The 17,564-nt window shown below is 31.1% G+C and overlaps 1 protein-coding gene and 1 pseudogene across 1 annotated transcript; both read right to left on the bottom strand.

Annotated features, from left to right (window-relative positions):
* Positions 1 to 993: 993 nt before the first annotated feature.
* LOC128190122 (uncharacterized) lies at positions 994 to 3,266 on the bottom strand. The gene is made up of 6 exons (XM_052862033.1): positions 2,785 to 3,266; positions 2,648 to 2,697; positions 2,424 to 2,567; positions 2,052 to 2,211; positions 1,868 to 1,899; positions 994 to 1,518 (listed from the first exon to the last, which is right to left on the bottom strand). Exons 1-6 carry the CDS (start codon positions 2,877 to 2,879, stop codon positions 1,121 to 1,123), a joined length of 879 nt encoding a protein of 292 aa, XP_052717993.1. The 5' UTR covers positions 2,880 to 3,266; the 3' UTR covers positions 994 to 1,120.
* Positions 3,267 to 13,514: 10,248 nt separating this feature from the next.
* Positions 13,515 to 17,294, bottom strand: LOC128190358 (uncharacterized; annotated as a pseudogene).
* Positions 17,295 to 17,564: the final 270 nt, after the last annotated feature.

Genomic DNA, 17,564 nt, shown 5'->3' with positions numbered 1-17,564 from the left:
AGTATGTTTGGCGGCGTCGACATAAAGTTTGATAAAGAGCAATGTAAAAAAAAAAATCTGAATGACCACAAGTTGCAAATGGTTGTTTGTTGTTCAAATCTAAACTGTATACTCAAATTAATACACTCTCTTTGTAAATATTCGTGTTAAATACCAAACATAGCACAATAATATAATTTAGACCAGATAATAAAATAAAACAATGGCCAAACGAGAATTTGTTCTATTTGTCTCATTAATTTGTATCTATTTAATTATATACCAACTACAACAGCCTTATGAATTCTACGAAATTTCAAAAAAATTAAGTACACACGTTTATTTCCATTTGGTATCATCCAGCCAACACAAAGAGGCTTTAACGATATATATATATATATATATATATATATATATATATATATATAGATAGATATAGATATAGATATATATATATATATATATATATATATCTGGAGGAAACACAAATCTAATACTCCAATATATGTCTTTAATATCTATTAAAATTTGATTGTACATTTTTCTGTAAATTTTTTTTGATTTGTAAATTTTAGAAATCCGAGAAAATCTTGGAGAGAGAGAGTTGCTCCTGTCGTGCTTTTGCTCTTTTTTTCTTCGTAAATGACATCATGTAATTATGCTACGACAAAGAGCACACGGCGGGTGTGACCGGTCAGCAGAGGATACTCACTCATCCTAAGCACCTGATCCTACCTCTAACTCTTAAGAGGTCCATGTTGCTCTGCTTTGAATTTGCGTTTTGTTTTATGGATTTTTTATGATTGGGTGACAGTTTGTTATTGTCATTTTTCATGAATGCATATGACGAAATATACAGAAAAGTGATAGTTTTGCATTCTTTTTTGTACATGCGTTTAAAAAACATCGTTAATAAGTCTTCGAAGTTGACGTGCATATTATATCTTAATTCATTTTATTCTTTCACTTTTTTTGGTTATACTGCTTGATATTTTTTTCTTCTCTTGTTTTATTTATTACATGACCATTGTTAACAAACATTACACATGACACAAGTTTGTTTTTTTCTGAAAAAATAGAGTTCATGTAGCACTGCAAAGACAATTCGAAATTGTTATAAATTGCTAGTCCATAGATATTGTTAAAGCCATACTTTTCCATAAGCTTCCTTTGATTTTATATCTTCGGTTTGAAACGTTTTAAAGGAATCTTTCTTTGGAAGGTCTGAGATTTGAACTTTTTTACAAACATCCAAACTGTCGTCAAGTTCATCACTGTCATACAAGTCATCATTGTCATCGCTGTACTCTGAGTGTGACGTCATTTCACGCGAGATCGTTATTTTTCGAACGAGGCTATAACGCTTTTTAGATTTACTGTTTTCACATTCTGGTTGTGCAGATGCATTATCTCCCCTTGACGTGTTGTTTTCTTGAGTTCTAGGAGGGGGTTGTAAGGTAGATGAATTGTTGCTAAACACTCCATCACTCTCATACCTCAAACCATTTAACTGTTGAGAGTTCTGATCTGAGATGTAGACTGTAAAACAGTTTCATCTAAATTGTATAACATTTTACAATTTGCATCGTCAGTTGTATTTTGTAATAACAAAAAATGAATTATGTATATTTTCACAACAGTATAATACTCACCATTAACATGTGTATATCATTAAGCTAAGTTAAGAGAATTACCAAACATGAGCAACTGCTAATGGTCACAGTGTTCTAGACCTTAATAAAATGCTTCATTATAACGTACAAAATTTATTTACACTTTCTTTTTCTATATATGTGAATAGAAAAAAACATTAAACAAATGAAATATTTTAAGAAATGTAATGTTCCGCAGTTTTCGATTCAAGTTCTCTTTTGAAAATAGTACTCACATGTCCTTGTGACTGTCTCTGTTTGACTTTTACTGAAAAGTTTAAGGTTTCTTATATGTTTTTTGTTAAAATCATTAAAAGTACGGCAAGATGAAAAAAGCAGTGATTTTGGTGAATTTGTTTTTTTTACATTTACAGTATGATTAAATGTATTGTTAGAAAGAGAGGGATAAAGAAAACATACCATTTTTTGCAAAATAAAAGCGTTCCAATGCAGGAGAAAGAAACAAATACTGATGATACTCCTATTATTATCCAGATGTTTTCTCCTAAGAAGTCTGCTAATTTTTCTTTTAAATCATTTTCTGTCGTGTCCCCTTTTATGTAACCTATCGTATTATTCTCTAAAAAGAAATGAATCCACACTATATCAAAGTTAAGTTTTATATTTAAAAGCATAACAAAGAGTGACCTTCATTTTAATTGACATAAAATTTTTAAAAAAAAGCATTTAATGTTAACGTAAATCATCTATTTCTCTGGTCTATATACATGTATTATGTTTTAATTTGACAGGAATTCAAATTTTATAGTTAGACAAAAATTGTGTTGTTACCTGAACTGTAACCAATGCAAAGTCCATTTACTTTGTCGCATGTCTGTTTACATTCTAATGGGCATTTCATCTTACAGTTTTGACCATAAAATCCATCGAGACAGTGTTTGCTACAATTTCCTCCAACTCTTCCAGGACCACATGCTTCCAAAAACCAATGTTTTATCAAACGGCAATTCAGAAAGAAGTCCATTCATAAATACAATTTGTAGAACATATTATACCTATACACCTATCTCCTTCAAGCACAAAGTTTAAACAGCATACACCTACTCTGTAAAAAAGAAGCAAATGTTAAAAATGACAAATACAATTATTTGTTAAGATTTGCGTTTTTATATTTGATCTCACATGACCTTACCCACACATGTTCGGGTCCACGGTAACAGAGCTGGAACACACATAAACACAAATTGTCAGTAAAGCGATCACATATACACCATCCTCCATATTCATCAAATGCCGTGTTTTTGTTGTTGACAACTTCCCGGTGTGATGAAAATAATTTGTTTAGGATTTTTCTGAGCAGGAAATACTATCAACGATATCCTCTTTGATTTAGTGAATGTTAGTTTGTAACAAGCAGATGTAAATTACAAGTACAATAACATTTTCATTAAATGAGTTTGATATTTAACAGTAGGTTATTACAACATATTATGGTTTATTTCATTTCAATTTCAGGAATGAATTACGATAACAAAAATGCTTGGCCGCTTCTTTACACGACGGAAAAATGGGAACACAAACTTCTTCTCATTGTGGGTTGAACTAATACCATTATTTATCCATACAAAATGTCATCAATGGTGTATAAATTTAATGGACGTTATCAGAACTATGATTTAGGATTCCTATCAAGTGTGAACTTTTATTATTATCAATATAACAGAAAATACCTGGGTATCACTCCAATTCTTATACAGTTAGTGATCATTCCTCAAAATTCTGAGTATCGAAAACCACATGAAGCAGTTCTATGGGTATGAAGATAATACAGTCAGCTGTGCGAAATGTGTTCATTTTGTGAATTATTTTGCAGAGTATGTTGAAATAAGATTATTCAAAATACCTTTATCAATTTGGTCATACTGTTTAAATAAGATAATGTAGTTGATTTAATGATCTGACATTTTCATTAACCAGTCCTTCCCTATACCTTCTGTTGATATTTGTTGTGAGTTACGGTTTACTCGTGGCACAGTTAATACTTTGGTTCCATCTAACAATGAGAGGGACCATAGTGAAATTAAAGGTATGGTGGCTTACAACAACACGTTTGTCGAGAATCGATAGTTTGTATAAGAACTACGACAATTTTGGACAAAGCATGTATATGTAGCTATGTATGCGTGTGATTCCAACGTTATCGCTGACCTGCTAATTGTGAAACAGCTGTTAGATGGTCCAGTTTATTGACATCAGTAAATGTCAATGTTTATAAGTGTTTAAGATTAATTAAAATATAATCTGTTATCATGCATGTACGAGGGTTGTTCAAAAAGATCTTAAACAATCGCGTTTTTGTCATTTTAAATGGATTTATATATATATATATATTTCGTATATCTAAATCCTTGTCAAACACGTTTCAAATCAAACTTAAGTGGTTTTAAATGTTTTCCATTGAAATAAACTAAAATTTTAATATATCAAAAGCTTACGGAAAGTAGGCACGGTCCAACCTTTAACGTTGTAATTGAGTTTTTAGTTATGAATAGTTATAGTTTTTAATTAAACATTTCAAAACTTAATAATCTTCTGTTGTGATGTAGTCTGTATGGTGTATGTCTTTTGCATATGTAATTTGAGACTATTTTCAAACTAGCAGAGGACTTTTAAAAGATATTACTGCAAGAAAATGTCTTTAAAAACGCCTAAAAAAAAGCGACGTAAACTGACCGCACGGAAAAGCGCGCCATTATAAAATTGTGTCGACTGAGTCAAATCACCGACAGAAACAAATTAATCGGTGGGTGAAACAGGGAAAACATCGAAATAGTTCGAGTTTGCTTATCCACAAGTGGCACAAGTGATATTTTGATTGAGTATGCTATTGTACCCTCTGACTAAACGGTGAATGTGGCATATCACTCTCAGGTAAACCCAGGAATACGATGCTATAGAAACGTCGTGCGACCTGTGTAGGCTATCAATATATAATGATAACTTCAATACAACACTATTAATATATAATGATAACTTCAACACAAAAACATATGCATTATTTTACACTATTTTAAAATATTATAATACTTTCCTGATAATGGCACTGTTATTTTGAATAGAATTAAATGGGTCCACGAACTTTTTGGACAACCCTCGTACATGCAGATATTTTTTTTTTAATTTGCAGCATTGTTTTAAAAGTCAATCTTTGCAGAAAGATTATTTATAAATTAAGCGCACTGAACACGTTAAACATTTTAATATAATACAAAATTAAATATCATAAATTCAAAACAAAAGTAGAGTTCCTCAGGAGACATCTGCATTAAACGCTTTAAGAGCATTAAACTGTCGTCATTTTGATCTCGATTTATAAAGTAACGCTGAACAAATATATTAATCAAGGAATTATAAACAAGAGTTGTACATGTACTACGGGTTATCAGGATTAGGATCAATGAACCAATATCCGTGACCTCATCGTATACTTGCATCTTTCATCCTTCAACACCTCACTTTTCCCATTTTATCCCATAAAGCCAGTTGGGGCGATGCTTGTGCCGAATATTGTTAATAATATTTTTTCTTCTGCTGCTGCTTTTTCTTTCTAACTTTTGTTAGAGAAGCTGAAGCCTGGTTCTTTGTTGCTTTGTATCGATGACCTACAATCCTCAAGGCTGCTGACAGAAATTTCACCAAATTGCATCAGTGGACGGTATTCTTGCTTACCAGTAGGGCATATGTAATGCTATATTCATTGACATTTATTAGAATTTTTTATATATATTATGGACTAGGGGAGCATGCTGCTGAGTATACGCCCCAAAGGCTCAAGCATTATCTTTACTTGTTTGTTATTATTACCTAGAAGAATTTTATGCCTGGTTTCTAAATTTCTAAGCAGGCATGATCAATCATCAGCAAATTAAAGTTATATCAGAATACTGTGTAGTTTTCATTTCATTGGGCAATTCATTTTGTTTCTGAATTTCTATGATTACCTTTTAGTTTAAAAGTTGAAAAATACCGAATTTAAGAAAACTTAATAAAGATAAACAAAGAAAACTACTATTTGTGATTTTTAAGATACGTGCATTTAAATTCATATTTTGAAAATATACTTACTCATACCACTGACAGCGTTTGTCACTTTTAATGAAAAATTTAGTAACATTCATGTATGTTTAAATCAACGATTTTTAAAAAGTGCATAACTTTGTCAACAGATAGATAGATAGATAGATAGATAGATAGATAGATAGATAGATAGATAGATAGATAGATAGATAGATAGATTGTACAAACCACATTTTTCAAAATCAATAAATATCCGGCACAAGAACAAAACAAATGCTGACGACACATCGAGAATAAGCAAATCTTTTTCGCTCAGTAAAATCTTTAATTGTTTCCGTATATCGATATCATTTGTCTTTACATATCATTTTTTTTCTAACCATCTAAAAGACCGTGTAAAATCAGACACAACAAAACCATGTAAGAAAAGTATTTAAATGTCTGATAAATCTTTTGAAACTTTCCTAGACAAAAAGACCGACGTTCAGACTATTAATCAAATGAGATGTCACTGCGTTCAAGCAATTGATATCAAAACATAATCACTATTAGCTACGTGATAAAGTACATGTATACTGAAGATGATGTTTTCTGTCATTTTTTCAGTTCGCTCATACAATATGTATTGTCAAAATATCATTCCCAATAATGTTCTGGGCTGCGTTTTACAACAGAACTTACGACTTACGACCAAATTAATGAATGCTAGTTAAAAACAAACTAATCAATGTTTCATTCTCATAGCTGTAAAATATTATCATGGACATCAGAGTAGTTGTATAAATATGGTTCTGTCTGAGTTTTGTTCTTTAAATATCATTCCACGAGACTGAAAATATTTACGACTCTGTCGTAAGTTCTTTTGTAAAACGCAGCCCTGATGTATAAAACAATACGAAATAATCTTCTGCTATCATTTTTACCTAGATTACATTTTAATCTTCTGTTACATTATTTTTAACATTGCAATGAAAAAATTCTTCTTCAAAAAATGTCCGTACAAACATTCTCGACAAGATTCACTACAGTTTAATCCATACAACACTCTATTTTTATATTCAAACCTTTTATCACAAAACAACTCATTAATAAAAATATCACATTTTAGTATAACGTTAGATTGTTTTTACAAAAACCGACTATAAACTAAACATTATCAATTTCATAACCTACACAACAAATTCCGACTCTGTAATCAATGATATGAACAAAGCAAAACCAACGAAAATGTTATAATGATGGTGTTATCAAATGAAATTTTGTGTTAACCTGCCCACACATATGCTGGTCTACAATCATAGAGCTTAGACTCATATTAACAGCAGAATTGACAATGTGACGTTCTATCATAAACTTGTGTTTATTACAATTTTTGTTCATTGTTGAAATTTGTCTTTTCGAACATGAAACACTTTTTTTAATTCAACTAATTTAACAATATTTTACAAAAGAATCTTTACGAAGAGGGAACACATTCCCTCTTCTTTTCGTGTACCACATTTTTAAAGAAAATTTGAATTAGTTAATGTTCACACCTCAAACAAATTATTTCACTATTACCAAATGACATAGTTCAGAGCATCATCAAGCTTCTTAAATCAGTTGCCATGTTATTGTAATCTAATCAGTTCGTACATAAATGGCAAAGGTTGGCGAAGCATAATCTTTAGCCCATACAGAGAATGATATTTACTTAAAAGGCAGACCAAATAGTCCCAATCTTTGAATCTTCACTAAAGACAAATGTACAATTAAGATTGTAAACAAACCTTAACTGAGTCATAGTTCTTAATAATTACGAAATGCAAAAATAATGGTCCTTCTTTTCTCAAATGTCAAGGGAAAATATGAACGATTCGTCCATTTTCTGACCCCAATGACATGCAAACTTGAAAATGTCCAAATCATATAAAGGTATCCTACTTAAGATTTGAAAACCGCTTACTTAATTTAACTGTATTGGATGCATGTACGTTTGCCAAAGGTTATAATTTTTAAATCACCATTACTAGAATAAGCTGTGGAGTAAATTGGCCTTCTTTTGAATTAAATGAGGTAATTTAAAGCTAATGATATCTAGCGCAAAGGAATTGTAGAAATACATATCAAATCACAAATCGCGTGAAACATATGCATAATTTCATTAATATATGTTGTTTTAATATTTTCCTTGCCATTTAATTTTGTCCCTTTTCTTCGCCCAGGGCCAAATCTCATGGTACTCGCAAAAAGTTTACCAAGATATACTTAGTTCATAGTAAGTTTACTAAGTATGAATATAAACACAAATTTAAATACTTTGTAACGAATTCGCACTATGTACAACAACATGCATATATTTCATAAATACTTAAACATATATACTTATGGACCAATACAAAGTTACAACTAGAACTAGGCACTAGGATGAAACAAAATATGTACTACACATTTCCAGAAAAGTGTCTGCAATAAGCTTTTTAGATTGTGAATAATTTTTCCTTACATTTTAAATTGTTTGAATACTGGCACATTAAACATTAAATGCTGCTTTTTCCATAAAAAATTTTAAATTTAATAAGTCAGTTTTGATAAATATCTTAGTTTTATTTTAACCAAAAATAGACCTATATGGCCAACAACCTTGCAAAGAATATTTTATATTTTCAAAAAAATGTTTATTGTTCTTCTAATTGTTTAAGCTATACCCAAAAAAGTTATCACATAATGGTGTGGCGTGATGGAGGATTGGGTTTTTCTTCAGTTTTAATGCATGGACATCTCTATTCTTTATAAAGTGACATACAGTGTTGTTTAGATACATTTCAACTTTATTGTTATAATCAAATTCACAATAAGAAACAAATATGTTCCTTTAACATCCCCTATATCTTGTATTCCATTACATACATCGTCACAATTTCTGAATGAGCTTATATTTTTGTTGTTAGTTGCGAAATATCGCTTACGGATGTTTCACTGACTTCCTGGAATATAGTATTAATTGGTTCATCAAACAATCACATCTATTTAAGTGAATAATCTCCTATTTTCTGAATTAAAACACCCAGAGATATAGGAATTAACAAGTCTAAAACCACAGTATGTAAACTATATAAAATTGGGAAGAATGACAGTTGGGCGAACATTTATAAGGTTGTAATTAGATGTATTATTTACCATGTATAAAACGTTAAAAATATTCAGTTAAACATTAACTGGCCAACACAATAAATATTTTAAACCTTCTATAGAAAAATGTATTACTTCGACGATATGATATAAACATAGTCATAAATATCGCTTTAAATAATGTGCGCTTAGAGGAAAATAATACTTTTCTAAGGCGCAATTTGTTTATACGAGGTGAGAGAGAGTTATGGACGAGTATATATATATAGAGAGAGAGAGAGAGAGAGAGAGAGAGAGAGAGAGAGAGAGAGAGAGAGAGTAAATTTATGATGCTTCAGTGTTCTATTTTAGGAGGTATGTTATAATTTTCCGAAGTGTTATCTGAAATCGTAACACTTGTGCAACCTTTCATTATGGTATTTTTGTCTATAAAGAAATGTTTTCAATTCATCACAACATCGCTTAATTGATATTAATTTCTTCAGAACATGCATAATGTTTGAAATTTTAGGAATTTACATAATTACAAAGTTATGAAAAAAATATGTTGTTACCTGCACTGTAACCAGGGCAAAGTCCATATACTTTGTCGCAGGTCTGTTTACATTCTAATTGGCATACCATCCTACAGTTTTGTCCGTAGAATCCATCAATACAGTGTTCGCTACAATTTTCTCCAACTCTTCCAGGACCACATGCTTCCGAAAAACAATGATTTATCAGAAAATAATTCAGAAAGTGATCCATTCATAAAATGCAAATCTTCAAAACATATTATACTTATGCAACGATCTCCTATAAGGATAAAGTTTGTACAGCATACGCCTACTCTGAAACAAGAGACAAATGTTAAAAATGACAAATAAAACCATTTGGTCAGATCTTCATTCTTATATCCTCTCACATGACCTTACCCACACATGTTCGGATCCACGGTAACAGAGCTGGAACACACATAAACAGAAATTGTCAGTAAAGCGATCACAGATACACTTGCCTCCATATTCTTTGAATGTCGTGTGTTCGTTGTTGACAACTTCCCGTTCTGCTTAGAATGATATGTTTTGAGGGGTTAATAGCAGGAAATACTATCAAGGACACCCTCTTTTTTCAGTGATCGCTATGAGCTAATAAGCAAATGTACATTAAATAACACTCGCATGAAATTAGTAAAATGATATTCACAATAGGTTATTACAACAAGTTTAAAGATAAATTCAATTGTGCATGATTGAAAGATTTTGATTAACTTGGGGTCGTTGTTCTTTTTATAGTTGTTTATAGCGTCTGGTCATTTAATTCATTTAGAAGGGAACTTTCTTTTGTCAGGTTTCTGTTTTCAATGCTTTTTGGGACAGGCATCTTGCAATAGTCAGTCGTTATTTTCCAATTTGATGTTTCGAGTCTCTTTATTATTTTTTAAATCTTCTTAAACCTATTCAATAGCGGGTTAGTGATATGATTGTGTTTATTCTGATTATTCAGGATTCGCTATTTTCCTCATGTTCACACTTTATGTTCTTTGAATAAAAGACAGAATGATCAGAAAAGTATATGAGCGAGAGCAAATGACCTGTATTGTTTTAAATCATTATTGTAAAACAATTAAAGCAGTTCAATAAGTTTTTAACTAAGTATCAATTTATCACGTGCATATATTTTAAGCATAATGTGTATATAAAATTCCAAAAGAGGTAGTGTGTGCAAAACTACTCCAATTAATAAATTATTTGTGCATTGAAATATCTTTTTCCACATTTAAAAATACCACACCATACCAAATCAAACCTATTTTAGAAGTCTGAACTTAAAACCTCGTGGTAGGTAGGGTGTATATTGACTTTTTTATTTAAAAATTCATTGATAAATCATTTTGACTTCTAAAATAATTAATTTTACTACCCCGGGTATTGAATAATGTTTAAGCATATTTTTTTTTTTTGCATATTTGATTTTTTACAGGTCAATTTAAAATACCCAGAATACAACAATGAGGTCAATGAAAAAAAATGGGCTTATGTTATCCACTCAGCAACCTGAAAGTAAAAGGGAAAAATTCTTAACACCCTATTACACATTAAAAATCACTTTCAGATATACCCGTGAAAAGTGTTAGTCTCTGCAGGCAATGAATTGCAAGAAATTACATTAAATGGTCATACAGTGAACCAAAAAGAAGATATTGATGTAATTATAACATTTCATTTTAAAACTTTATCGATTATTGTGATAAAGATATGTAAAACAAATTTAATGTTTATATGTTTTACTCATGAATATTTACTACATCAACTAAACTTTTAATTATGTTTTTCACAGCTTTGTTACCACATTTCTTTCGGAATCTCTACATATTCCACGTACAATATAAATGCAAGCATATCTACTATTATATTAAAATAATAGACTCGAATATTTGGGCTTTAATACCGAGAAATCGGAAGAGTACTGTCTTATGTTTTATACATTTTAAACATCATTGGTACTTAAAGATTACCAATTTGTTTTTATTTTTTCTCAATCAGGCTTCGCTAATTAATAATCAACGAAAATTCCTTTTAAAAATCCGGAAATCATCTTGATATTTTTTATTTTACAATCATGTGTTTGCGCATTACATTCACGCTAAATCACGGGAGGCTCTTTAGTTTATGTTCCCACCATATCACATTTGCATGGATCAACTCAGAAACGATATTACAATTACGTGTAAATTTTCATTGAAAATTTGTAATGTATTTTGTTCATCAAAGGAAATACGGGAGATAACTCTAACTCAGTTCATTTAATATGAAAAATCCCGTCAACATGGTGTGTAAATTCGAAGCGAGTAAAAGACGTTGGTGAAAAAGTGTAAAACTCTTCATTAATATGAATAAAATTCTCAGATGAAATAAGGTATTTACAGCCTAAAAATGGTTTGTTTTGAATAACTTGACTGTTATTGTCAATGCAGCTTCATTAATTTTGTCCAAAATCGTTTCGGAGCGATTCTGCAAATTTTTTCTACATTATGGGTAAATATGAGGCATTTTAAATAAGGTGAAGGCCTGTCCCGAGACACAGTTAGATTATTCTAACTAAGCAGAGTGTGTGAAATTAATAGCATTATTGTAAGCCTAAAGCTTGGTTATGTAAATGTCAACAATACGGTGTGTGGATGTATCTCAGTATTTCGTATATAGATGTCCGATATCATATGCAATGTCAACCCGTGCACGCACGGGTCAAATCTAGTAGATATATGATAATTTACAATGGTGTCAATTGTTTAGTAAGTGTGAAAAGGAAACATTGAGTGAAATAACATTCATATAAACACAAACAAAAGAAGAAAAGCAAATAAAAAATCTAACATGCACACCAACTTATAAGTGATAGCTCTAAATTTAAAGATTTTCCAATATTTGATTATATTATACACATTCAACAGCATGTACATAATATTTAGCATGTACATATTTTTATTTATGAGAGAAAAGAGGGAGGGAGAGAAAAAAGCTGATGGGGCAATGGTTGCATTGCATTATAGTTGTTGATCAGGGTTTTCTTAATTAAGAAATTAATTATTTTAAAAGGCATCATACATTTTGTTAACAAATAGTTCAGGATTAGAAGAAACTTGCTTAATTCTTTTAATAATATTTATAAAGTATCTCTCGAATATTTCAAAGTCACAATTCTTTAAAAGTAAATATTTTTCACAAGAAGACTGTTTTCAATTTTCTTTTTAAGTTCAAACACATTTGAAGTTGGGTATGTTTTAAGTCTATAAGTGAGAATATACTGTTTTACAATATACCTTAACATGTTTTGTACTCTATACGTATTGTGATTTTTATATTCACCAAAAAGTATGCTTTGCTTATCAAACACTAGAGACACACTTTAGTTTCCTAAAAATAACTCTTCAATGTCACTCCACTTTTACAAATGGATACAATTACATTGTAATATGTATGATGCAATTATGAAATAAATATTGTTTAAACTAAAAATATGACTGTTTCAGAATCTTATTTACAAAAAGAGCATTTAGGAGAGTCAATAATGTTAAGCTTATGTAAATAATAATTTGTTGGTAATATCCTGTGTAAAAATAGGAAATATAACCAATGAAATTTAGATTCTTAAGTTGTCTTAAAGGAACGTTCAAATATTTTTAACCAATAATCCTCATTAAATATGGTGTCATTCGCTTCCCATTTAGGTTTTGCTTTATTTTGGAACCTCTTTTCCCTAATCAAAACGTCATAAATATCTTTAGACCCTTTTTTATTTTTGTAGAATATAGCTAGTGTGTTTGCGATATATGTTCCAACTGTTTGTTTAATTTCTTTTATATTGCATTCACATATTCGTTTTAATATATTCTTTTATTATCCATTATTTTCAACAAAATTAGTCTTTTTTTTAACTTCTAATGTTTTCCATTTTTAACAGAGATTTTTTTTATTTTAATGTTCATATAAACAAATACCCAAGACAAGACTTTGTGATCTTGGCTTGAAATTCAATTTGGAGACTGAAACCAAATAAAAGAACCAGAATTGTAACTCCTTTGCAAACTTGCATTGTAAATACTGAAAAATAACCTCCCAATTTCACATTACAGATCTTTAATTACTTTGATAACGATTTCATGTAGCAATATTACAAATATAAAATAGTGGTATTACTAAGATTATCTATGTTTATCAATGTGAACAATTTAAAAACCTTTTTATATAGGATTTCACAATTTCTTTATTTGTTATTATCAAATTATTGGTTTAAAATGTCTTTATTAAAGTTCAAGAAAAACAGTTTCAAACTTGAACGTGAAGTTGGTTGAATTTTTAATGTAGCAAGGTTTATACATGTACTGTAAAACAATTGCGTTTTCTAGTTTATATGAATTGTCCCTGTAATAGGCACTTAATATAACGAAGCAGTTGACGTCTCTAAAAGATGTCTTGATCTTACTTTTTCTTGAATTTCTGGCAAGCATGGAAAGGAAAACTTTCGAAATCAAGTATATTTCTTAGAGCCAAATTCTTCCATACGCTTCGTTTGGTCTTCGCATTGATATCTGCTCTGTTTGAGACGTCTTTGTTAGATCAGAGATTTGGACTTTGCTACATATCTCATTGCTTTCTTCAAATTCATCACTATCAAACATGTCATCACTATCATCATTATAATCTTCATGTGACGTCATTTCCTTGGATACAACATTTTTTCGAGTTTGACTGTTGCGCTTTTTGACTTTGCTATATTGAACTTGTTCTTGCGGCACTGATTTGTTGTTTTCAAGAACCAGAGGAGGTGGTTGCACGCTCGTTGAACGTTGGATTGAAGCTTCATCATTTTCATAAATAATGTCGTTAGACTGTTGGGGATTCTGATCTGCTTAATGGTCTATAAATGATACAAATATACTGATATAAATTTATTTTAGTTGATACTTTGCACATGTGAATGGTATATAGAAACATAATTTGATTGTGAATCCTATTGAGGGTCTTTTAAATCAATCATAACTTTTTCAGAACCAATCTCCGTTGATTGTCGTATACTGTGGAATCATTTAATTTCGTGGGGGCCAATTTTCAAGGATTGTGGGTTTTTTGCTTGTTCGTGGGGATCTAATTTCGTGGATGAGTCAGTTTTCAGTTTCAGTAGGTAAACCAAACCTTTTATGATTACTTTTCATTGAGGATCTAAATTCATGGGTGAGAGCTACCCACGAATACCACGAAAATTGAGCCACCACGAATTCTAATGATTCCACAGTACCCTTCACATAATTAGGTATGTATATCAAATGTTGATGTAAGAGGTAAACAAAAATACTTCGTTTTCTATGTCCAATTTGAAAATATGGATAACAAAAAGATTCTATTAACTTGATAATAGTCCTTGACCAAAACTTCATCAATTCTATCTTTAAACTAAAATTTAGATAACTTAATTAAAGCTTTAAGACTTATTGATTATTTAATCATATACAACTTCATGTTAGGAACAAAATTTAAAAACAAACAAAGGATTTTATGTCAAAATTTAAAATTTGATTAGGCATAGAAAAAATGAAATGTACCGATGACTTGTCCTTTGTCCTTTGTACTGAAAAAGGATAAATGCAATAATTATATATGATTTTACTAACATTGCTTAAAATTTTATGACTGATAAATAAGTAATTAGCTAGCTAGCTAGATAAACGTAGGTAGGTAGGTAGGTAGGTAGGTAGGTAGGTAGGTAGGTAGGTAGGTAGGTAGGTAGGTAGGTAGGTAGGTAGGTAGGTAGGTAGGTAGGTAGGTAGGTAGGTAGGTAGGTAGGTAGGTAGGTAGGTAGGTAGGTAGGTAGGTAGGTAGGTAGGTAGGTAGGTAGGTAGGTAGGTAGGTAGGTAGGTAGGTAGGTAGGTAGGTAGGTAGGTAGGTAGGTAGGTAGGTAGGTAGGTAGGTAGGTAGGTAGGTAGGTAGGTAGGTAGGTAGGTAGGTAGGTAGGTAGGTAGGTAGGTAGGTAGGTAGGTAGGTAGGTAGGTAGGTAGGTAGGTAGGTAGGTAGGTAGGTAGGTAGGTAGGTAGGTAGGTAGGTAGGTAGGTAGGTAGGTAGGTAGGTAGGTAGGTAGGTAGGTAGGTAGGTAGGTAGGTAGGTAGGTAGGTAGGTAGGTAGGTAGGTAGGTAGGTAGGTAGGTAGGTAGGTAGGTAGGTAGGTAGGTAGGTAGGTAGGTAGGTAGGTAGGTAGGTAGGTAGGTAGGTAGGTAGGTAGGTAGGTAGGTAGGTAGGTAGGTAGGTAGGTAGGTAGGTAGGTAGGTAGGTAGGTAGGTAGGTAGGTAGGTAGGTAGGTAGGTAGGTAGGTAGGTTGGTAGGTAGGTATTGAAAAATTACGTACCAAATCTTATAAAAAATAACAGACCACACACAAGAACAGAGGACAAATATTGATGATGTTCCAATTAATAACCAGATGTTTCTTTCCACAAATTTTATAATCTGATCCTCCAGATCGGTATTCAAACCTATAATAGGAAATAAGTAAAATAAAATAAAAATATTAAAACCAAGCATAAAAATGCAGAAAGTCGGCCACCAGTCTCATCTTTGTGGTTAAACGTTACTAATCAAATTTGCCGTTAGGTTTGACCATTTGGCCATAAACTACCTGATAGTAAAAGAAAAATCTCTATATTTTGAATTTTTAATATTTTAATATTCATATAGAGTTTTTTTTCATCACACGGATAAAAACATTGTCTAAAATGACCAAGACCATCCACCCTTTTTTTTAGCTATTATGTTTTTTCCTGCTTAATGTGATCAGAAACAAAAATGACTTAAAGAACAGTTTGTACAAAAATGGTTTGACAAAACGGTTAAGGCTGGTTACTTAGTGTCTATGTCTAGCTGATATAGTCCGTAGAAGTTAAGGCAAATATAGATGCTAATAAACTCTAAAGTGTCGTCATTTCCCTTTTGGTATACGTGGTTGTATAAGGATGCCAGCAAATTACTCATAAAAGAGTGACATCCTGAAATATTCACGTATTGTGTGATAAAATAAAACTCTTAAAGTAATATGAGCTGGGTTTTTTATAATTTTATTTTAGTGCAAAAACCTGTTAGTATAATAAGTCTGCATGTAACTTGAACTTTTATGATAAATAAGATTATAACATATTTCCCTTTTAAGGAATATATAGCAAATTTATTTTTGTACAGGACAACAATAATTCAATTCAGTTTCAATTTAGGCTCCTTAACGCCTTTTCCCACAAAAAATAACAATTTCGTAAAACAAATTTCAACATGAAAATTGCAGCTCATATTGCTTCAAATGGTTCATGTTTAATCTGTTTACTCTGAACTAAAAATTTGCATAGAATGTGTTTTTTAACATTTAATTGTCATATTTATTTTATGTTTGAAATATATAAAATCATTTTACATGTTTTGACATGTTATGAAAACAAATCAGCTGGTTCCGTTTTCTTCCATTTACCTTGACATCTTCCTGATATTTTGTCACATGTTGTGTTGCACTGTGACGGACATTGTTCCTTACACAAACGCCCATATAATCCATCAGCACAGATTTCAGAACAGTTTGTTCCATACCACCCTGGAGGACACTCTGATAAAATCAAAGCATCCATGCTCTAAGAATAATTACAGGAAATTCAAAATAATGTTACAGATCTAATGTTTTGGGTAACATCCTAAGTATGAGGATGAGAAATACCTATACAGCGTTCCCTATGAGGTTTATAACTTGTACAGCAAACATCTCTGTAAATAAAACACAACTAAAATCAAAATGTCAGGGGAAAAAGTTGATTTAATCATGGTAATCTGACAAACCCACCCAGTGACTTACCCACATTTATGCGGGTCAACAGTGACAGTCGCAGTGGCGAGAAAAACATGAACTCCAATTAATAACAACATCGACACGTTTAAATTGTTTTCCATATTGTACGTTTGTGAGTAATATGTTGCTTGACATCTTCCATAAATTATCCTGATGCGAGTTTGTGGTTTTACACTAAAAGGAAATGAAATCAAGTTTCCTCCTCGATAAGTATTTCTATGAAGTGGGAAAACATATGCATGAAATTAAATTCATATTTGTGTGATTATTGTGTTTGTAACAATATAGTTTAATTCTTAAAATGAAAGGATATTAATTCAAAACATCTGCATCTTAAAATTATCAATACGATATATGCCTGGTCTTGATAATTAGAGGGTAACAGTCAAACTACTTGTTTTTCCTTTTGCTTAGAAAAGACGGTCGTGTG

Source organism: Crassostrea angulata, chromosome 6, assembly GCF_025612915.1.
Source record: "Crassostrea angulata isolate pt1a10 chromosome 6, ASM2561291v2, whole genome shotgun sequence".
Taxonomy (NCBI): Eukaryota; Metazoa; Mollusca; class Bivalvia; order Ostreida; family Ostreidae; genus Magallana; species Magallana angulata.
The sequence above is the reverse complement of the archived record's forward strand: the minus strand, read 5'-3'. Positions and strand labels throughout refer to the sequence as shown.

Bases quoted from the DNA above. Each gene is read 5' to 3' on its own strand.
- LOC128190122 (XM_052862033.1), bottom strand. From the start codon at position 2,879: ATGAATATGGAGGATGGTGTATATGTGATCGCTTTACTGACAATTTGT. The intron at 2,698-2,784 runs GTAAGGTCATGT...TCTTTTTTACAG, and splicing joins GTGGACCCGAACATGTGTGG to AGTAGGTGTATGCTGTTTAA. The intron at 2,568-2,647 runs GTATAATATGTT...GGTTTTTGGAAG, and splicing joins TGAAGGAGATAGGTGTATAG to CATGTGGTCCTGGAAGAGTT.